General features: G+C 34.7%; 1 protein-coding gene across 1 annotated transcript; it reads left to right on the forward strand.

The window, feature by feature from the left end:
* Positions 1-393: 393 nt before the first annotated feature.
* Positions 394-7,743, forward strand: LOC145582951 (eukaryotic translation initiation factor 3 subunit I-like). Its single transcript, XM_081640021.1, has 9 exons — positions 394-522; positions 864-1,053; positions 2,227-2,442; positions 5,038-5,165; positions 5,362-5,484; positions 5,571-5,660; positions 6,303-6,389; positions 7,073-7,152; positions 7,272-7,743. The coding sequence occupies exons 2-9, from the start codon at positions 870-872 to the stop codon at positions 7,345-7,347; spliced, it is 984 nt and encodes a 327-aa protein (XP_081496147.1). The 5' UTR covers positions 394-522; positions 864-869; the 3' UTR covers positions 7,348-7,743.
* The last annotated feature ends 488 nt before the right edge of the window (positions 7,744-8,231 follow it).

Genomic DNA, 8,231 nt, shown 5'->3' on the forward strand with positions numbered 1-8,231 from the left:
GAGTTTGATTTAAAAAACTTATGTACCCCTAACTTTTAGTGTGAAATGGCGAAAATACCTCCAGATAAACCATCTAAGTTTATCAAGCAGATCAAATCAACAGGGTGCAACTTCAAAACAAATAGAAAAAAATGAATACAATAATACTATGTATAAGAGGAGAACTAATTTACTAGCTTAACCAACTATGAGTGGACCTGAAAAATGAGCAAGTTTAGACAAGTCTAAAAACACAATTATTGTTATAACCTTGACCTTGGCCCAAAAATCCTACTTTAATTCGATAAGTCCGACACTTTTTACGAATTTGGACATAAGATTTTATGTTAAGGCCCGACCGGCCCGAAGAGGCTCTACCATAGAGTATGTACTCATTTAGGTAAGGAATCCTCTGCGCCCTCGCATCCGTATCATTTAAATACCTCCCCTCTTTCGAGTTTCTCATTCTCTACGCTGCACGCCCCTCTTTCTCTCTCCTCTATTGAAGAGTACTCTCAGTTCTCCATTGAAGCAGCTTCTAAGGTAAAATGTTTCTTGTAATAATCGAATACTAATTTCACAATCTAGGGTTTTGTTTCACTTTATTGTTGATTTGATTGTCAGTGTAGTCAATTTAGGGTTCTTCAAAGGTGGATTTTTGAACTATTTGTTTGTAATTTCTCAATTTATGTTAAACTATAACAGTCCAATTTGTTACTGGAATTTTACTATGTGCAATTTACGTTGATATTCATTCGTAGTAAGTGAGGAGAATTTTTTTTTTTTTTTTTTTTTTTTTTTTTTTTTTTTTTTTTATATGTGATTTTTGTAGCCAAATTTGATAAATTGAGTCTAATATGTTTGCTTTTGTGTTAATATGTTAGGTAAATATGAGGCCAATTTTGATGAAGGGTCATGAAAGGCCTTTAACATTCTTGAAATACAATCGAGACGGCGACCTTCTCTTCTCTTGTGCAAAGGATCACAATCCTACTGTATGGTTCGCTGACAATGGAGAACGCCTTGGTACCTATCGGGGACACAATGGCGCGGTTTGGTCCTGCGACATCTCTTGTATTACTCTATATCTTTTCTGTCTAAATTCTTTTACTTTTGAGCTCAAATTGTGTTTATTTGACTGAATTGTATTGGTTTTTTGTTTGAATAATAATTAGGGTATGTTGATGCTGTCTGTGTTAAAAATAAGGTCACAGCTATCCTGGTTTTGTTGATCATTGATATTTTGTGTATAGTGAAAGCAGCCGCTTTTGGGTGATTAAGATATAAAGATCGAATATTGATGATTTCGTAACTTTCATTATGAAGTTGGTATTGGGGTGATTTGGATGATTGTTATTGTTTAGGTAACTTTTAGTTTGTTAATACTCCATGGAAATTTAGAGAAGGATATGGTTGATGGCGATGTTTGCTTATCCATTAATTAAAGGAGCAAGAGGAGAGTCTAGAGAAGACAAAGGAAGAAAAGTGGTATAGGGAGGATTCGAGGAAGGTTCTGATTTGTTCTCTTTTAAAGTGGTATAGAGAGGTTTTCTGCATTTAACACGTGTCTCGCAGTTGAAACTTGTTTCATTCATCCCATTATTGCAAGTTTGCTGCTGGATAAATTCAATTTGTTGTTAATTCTGAATTCTCTCAAGTTTAACCCTGGTCACTTTAGTTTCTTTGAAGTTGTATTTGTTCTGAGATAAGTATTATGGATGAACATTTGAGAAAAGAGCTATTTGCGGGGGTTTGTTATATGGACTGTAGTTATGCAAACCTTAAAGTTAGAATAAGGAAGGGCAAAACATAGTGCAGAGAAAGGATTCCATGCGGAAAAAAGGACGAAGATAGGGGATGAAGTGTTTTTGTAAATAAGGAGGGGGGGGGGGGGCAGGGTTGGTTTGTGATTTCTTTAATGGTGGTCAATTGCTAAGTTGGAAGGGGGAAGATGGAGTGGATAGTATAGGAGTTTTTCATTTAAACCTTATAATAATTCTGTTTCATAGATATGGCATTATTATAGATAACCCTTTTAAGGTTATTGTTAAACTTCATATTGTCTTGGTATAACTGAAACTTGGGGCTGTTTACTGAATGTTGAACAAACTTGCAATGATCCTAAATCTTTCTTTAAAGAGCTATCATAAAATTTGGATTTAATTTCATTATGAATATATTTAAAGTACCTACACTTGTTTAAAGTTGTGAATTTGTGCCCTAAACTGATGATTTCTCTTCTTTCAGGGGATTCTTCCCGCCTAATTACTGGAAGTGCAGATCAGACTGTAAAGCTCTGGGATGTCAAAAGGGGAGAGGAATTGCATACTTTCAAGTTTGACTCTCCTGCGAGGTCAGTGGACTTTTCAATTGGTGATAAACTAGTCGTTATCACTACTGACCCTTTCATGGAGAAGACATCTGCGATTCATGTATATCGCATTGCAGAAGACGATGATGAACGTAAGTCTGTCTTTATGTTTTTGATTTTCTGGACTTCTTGGCCATCATTTCCGGCTTAGCAATTTTTTTTGGTGTGTTTATTTTTAACTACCATTTATTTCACTCGCAAGCTTTATTTTGTATACTGTTTGTCTGAAACTCTGAACCCTTTCCACCCTTCTTTTGAAAGAAAGAAACTAAGGTTGTGTTTGGAAGCAATTTTATTTGTAGATTTTCAAGTTTTAGGGGCTGGTATTGTAGAGTTGGAGGTACCTTCTACAAACAGTGCTTTGGAATAGTTAGAATTTTTAGCTTTAAAGCTTTGACTTGGCAGGTGCCTCTTTTAGAGGTAGAAATCAGTGTTTCTTTTTCTTTTTTCTTTTTTCTTTTTTGTTTATTCCTAACAATTGGGAAGCTAATTTTACCCTACACTAATTTTTGAACTGTTGATCTAACATCACAACATCTTACATCTACTTTTGCATTTAATACATCTAATTGCTAGTAACAACTACTAAGACAACTACTATTCTTAATGGTGTTAATAGGCCGTAGGTAGTGGCGGCTCCAAGATTTGGGTGCTGAGTCACTTTAATCCATCGATCGCATATCAATCAATAATTAATTCATGAATATATAAAAACTATTAAATAAAAAATATAAAAATTCCCAAAGTATTAAATAACAAAAACAACTACTACCTCTGTTACATATTATTTGCAACTATTTGACATAAAATAGAGAGGAAAAATGTCTAATCGTTGCAAATAATATGTAACGGAGGTAGTAATTTAAACACAATCAATCCAACGAAGCAATAACTCATGGAGAATGTGAAATTAGAAACTTTAAATTAAAAAAGGAAATTAAGATGAATAATCTCAACTAGTACATGCCTTAGTAGGCTTCTCATTGTTCGCAATACAATCCTGACTTTTCTTTAACTTGTTCAAACGGTGAAACTGATGCTCTTTCAATTTCAATTGTGTTTTTATTTTTCTGTTCCTATTCTCCGCATACTCCATCCTCAACCCACCAACACGACATTGACCGAAACCACCACCACCTACCTTTCTTGATGACAACAATAATTATGATGCATTGATGCATGATGAAGGTGTTTATGTGTTTTACAAAACATCTAAGATAAAAAGAAAAGAGCAAAAAACAAAGGTGTTATGTGGAATTGTGGATGGTGGTGGGTATGGATTTGGTTGTTTGTTTGGTGGGGTTTAGAAACTACAAATTATAATTTCATAATTTCTTGTTGATTTTACAAAATGAGCAAGAATTTGAAGAGAAAATAAAATGGGGTTTGGAAACTACCTGGCCATTTTCAGCAAGAACAAAGACATCTTTATTGTCGCAAAGATCTGAGCTTTTGGAGAGAGAAAGAGTAGAAAAATTGACAGGTTCAAAAGAGAGAGAAAGAGAGGAAGAGGTACTGTGTTGAATTGGTGTGGTCGTCACTCATCAGTCCGTGAATCGTGACGCGTGAAAAGAGCAAAAGGTCATTTTTTTGTTAAAAGTCAAAACTTTTAATTTTTTTGCTGGGTCAAGTGACCCACCGTTAACAATGGTAGCTCCGCCACTAACCGTGGGCGTCTTTTGTTTATGAGATATGTAATCTTGGCAGATGATGCTTTGGAGGCATTATCTGCTTTTAGCAAGCATGTAATTCTTTTTTTGATTACATTTATTTATGTATGAGGCTTGGGATACTTTTTTCCAGCTGAACAAAATTATCTTCACGTTGAATGGTACTTTGATTTTCTCAATAACTAGATTAGCTCAACTTGTCAAGCTGAAGTCTTGGAACTAATGTACGAACAAGCCCCCAAATGTTTTGCAGTCCTTCAGTTGTCGCTAAGTTTTGCCCTATTTTGTGCAGTCTCAAATTCACTAAGGATATATGCAACTGTCAATCTGTAACATATGTGACTACTGATACTTGAAGGAATTTAGAAGTTACAATGTATCATCCTGATATGCCTAATTGAACTTGGATATGAGACAGATGCACGAATTTCATGCTCTTTCTTTCTTGCTGGCATGCGAGATTGTTCTGCAATTTTATGTTTGATTTTATTTCTCCACTTGCTATTCCTTGGCTGGAATACACTAAGGAATCGTTATATTTCGTCACACATTTAGCGATGTCTTTTGCATGTAGGTCACATTTGTTTTCTTCACTATCAAAAGGTTGATATAGGATAGCTTGTGGCCTCACATTGTATGATGCTGCTTGTTTCAAATGCAGCATCCTGTTCCCATTTCAGATGATCATGTTTGCTTACTATGTAGAGAATGTGAGAGGCAGCCATAAGTTCAGCTTAGCCTTTTGGGCTCTTGTCACCCCCACCTTTTTTTTTAATAACAACATGCAGGCTTTCTGTTTTTCAGTAAACATTACTTCTTATATCATGTGAGGAATTAATAGGCTTAGCCTTGTGGGCTCTTGTCACCCCATACCTTCTCTTATTTTGTTGGCTTTTGGTTTTTGCTTCTCTATCTATATCTTATTTGTGTGCTTATAATCATACACTTTTAATCCCCTCGCTTTATTTCTCAAAATCTGCTTCTGAAGATGACATCATTGTTCATATTGATTTGCAGAGAGTGATGAACCTGTTCTTGTCATGAGGGGCCCAAATGGAAGAATTAATAGAGCTGTTTGGGGGCCTCTGAACAAGACTATTATTAGCTGTGGTGAGGATGCTATCATTCGTGTATGGGATCCTACGGTAAGTAGCAGTACCAATTATATCATTTCATTTTATTGTAGTTTGTTATATACTTGTATACAGATAGCCTTGAGTCTTGGAATTTCATGAAAGAACAGTGCACTTTTTAATCCTGTTATATGTTTTACATATGCTTGGGGTTCCTTTTTCTGCTTTTGCCATGTTTGGTGGTTAATTTTAATGCTTCAATTTGCAGACAGGCCAAGAGATAATGTCAACAAAGGACCATGAAAATGGTCACAAAAAACCAATAACATCACTTTGTCTATCTGCAGACAAGTCGCATTTCCTCACTGGTTCGCTGGATAAATCAGCTAAGGTTGTATATCTCATGATTATTGAATGAATAAGTAGTGTTGATTTGTGGTTCCTTTTGTGCTGACATGGTTTGTTTTCTTTCTTCAGCTCTGGGACACAAGAACTTTAACTCTTATCAAAACCTATGGTACAGAGCAACCTGTGAATGCTGTTACCATGTCTCCCCTTCTGGACCACGTATGTTATTTGATTTTTAATTTTATTTTTTTTGCACTTTTATTTAATTTGTTGTTGCCAGTTACTTGCTGTGTGGTTTCTATATCTGTGCTGCTCCAGTTTTCCCATGGAAATTTTCCTTTGGGTAACAAATTAAAAATTTGAATGTTTTTCACTATAGGCTGTTTGATGAGTTTTAAGCTCAACTGGATCAACATCTATGTCTCTTTCTTCTTGTATATCCCCCAAACCAATTATTCTACTCTCCGTTTTTTTTTTCATGTTAGACAGCAGTCAGCTGTCATCTCGAATCATGATTAGTGAGAGATGTGTGTGATATCAAGGGTGGGATAACATAATGTGATTGATGTATTTAGTTTTTGTTGTGATGGGACATATTAAAGTGACTCAGTTATGTGCAATTGTTATTTATTGTGAAGTGGTATACAAATTATGACTGCTATAACTGACTTTAATTATCCTGCTTGAGGTTGGAACCTTTTTAGAAGAGGTATTAGGGGTGATGATGATAATTAAGGATACCTCTAAATTGTGCATGTGGTGCAGCAGAGCTTTATGTTTGTCTGTGTATTCTGTAATACTCTCATATATTTCTACTGGTAGACTACTTCACATTGCTTGAACTGTGTGTTTTTTCTATAGGTTGTGCTTGGAGGTGGTCAGGAGGCATCACATGTGACGACTACAGATCATCGTGCAGGAAAGTTTGAGGCAAAATTCTATGATAAGGTAAATCACAAAAATAATTTTATGTGAATGAAATATTGATTTTGCTATTAGTATGAATGGGTAAATATGGGACTGAAAGGACTTATCAGCTTACTGTTACTTTGAAGTGCATTCTGTCCATAAATAGTATATACTGTTTCTTCGTAAAGATTTATTCCATTTTTATGTCAATTTCTTCACGTAATGCATAACTGGTCAAAGAAAGAGCATGTAATCTCCCCAATGCTCATGGCTGTGGTATAAATGTGCTTTATTTTTCATATTTTTCCATAGTCAATCAAGATTACATGATATATGAGTATGTTATCAGCTTAAGCATTGCACTTCATATTTTTTTTTGGACTCGCACCTAACACCTCTCAGTAGACTTAAACATGTGTCAAGGTTTTTGCAAAACAAACACCTAAAACACCCAAGTCTTCTATTATAGAGCTTTTTTGCCCAGTAAATTTAGCAATGCACATCATATTTCTTTTGAACTGGTATCTAACAGGCCTCAAGGCTTTTTGCAAACCAAAAACTTGAACACCTAACTTTTCTATTTTAGAGTTTTTGTTTTTTTTTGCGTAGTAAATTTAGCAATTACTTTATGGTATTGGTTGCAAAGACAAAATCAATATTCACTGTAACTTGCTGAATTTAAGAATTTCCTTAGTTATTAATTTGTATTATTTTGATTGTAGATTCTCACGGCAGAAATTGGAGGTGTTAAGGGCCATTTCGGGCCTATAAATGCCTTAGCGTTCAATCCTGATGGTAAAAGGTAAATAATTTCGCTAGATTGTGCTTTTTATTTATCAGTTTTTCTTTATTTTTTTCCTGTGGAAGTTATCATAAGGGTTCATGGAAGATTTTCTCAAGTATTTCTGTTGTGTTATTCAGCTTTGCAAGTGGAGGTGAAGATGGTTATGTGAGGTTACACCACTTTGACCCTGATTATTTCCATATCAAGCTTTAACCATCTTGAATTAGCCTTTTTATCAAGTGTGGTTTGCAATGAAACAAGAAAATTTTCCGGAGTAATTATGAAGACACTGCTACTGTTTTTCGTAGAATAGCCTATACAGTAGCTTATAGTGCTAATGCTGTCCAGAAGCAGCTTTTTGTATCTTAACCTGGTTTGAGCTGACCTTTCTTTGCTTCTTGTGGCTTTGTTCTTCTGGTGTTCTTCTGTCTTTTGGTAATAAATCTTGTTTTAATTGCCAAAAAATTAGTCCTTTTTATTTTTGGTTCACTACAAGATTAGTTTGTAGGCTTTCTTCACAAAAACAGCCTTGTACTATTAATTATTACGGAGTTGTATTGTTACTATAAATTCACTGGTCTTCAGCAATACAAGTTTTTGGTTGTATCAGTTTTCAATGTTCTCTTCTTGTCTTGCCTTGCCTTGTACTTCTCCATATAGAATTGGTAAACCAATCTTTTAGAGCTACTTACTCAACTTTTACATATTGCATTAATATAGCCTATGGACACAATTTTCCTACTAATTACACAACCTCTCTTACCCCTTTAGTTTTATACTATCACATTAGCAAGATCTTAATATCAAAAGTTCACATTTAATGTTCAGATATTGTCAAAAAAAAAAAAAAAAGTTCAGATATGAAGACACTCGTATTATTCGTAGGCCTCTTACTTAACTTTCAAACAATAAAGTCTTCGTCTCAAAATGATTCAGTGTAAAACCTACCATATCATAGAAGGACACAGTCCATGTCAAAGTGTCCAGATAAATAAAAAATAACGGACATGATATTTAGGTTTTCGATACGGCACAATTGCTAGGTGAAGTGTCCATATATCGTACTCTCTCCGTCCCATAATACTTCACACAATTTT

The sequence above is a fragment of the Chenopodium album genome, chromosome 15, assembly GCF_948465745.1.
Source record: "Chenopodium album chromosome 15, dcCheAlbu1.1, whole genome shotgun sequence".
In the NCBI taxonomy this organism is placed as follows: Eukaryota; Viridiplantae; Streptophyta; class Magnoliopsida; order Caryophyllales; family Amaranthaceae; genus Chenopodium; species Chenopodium album.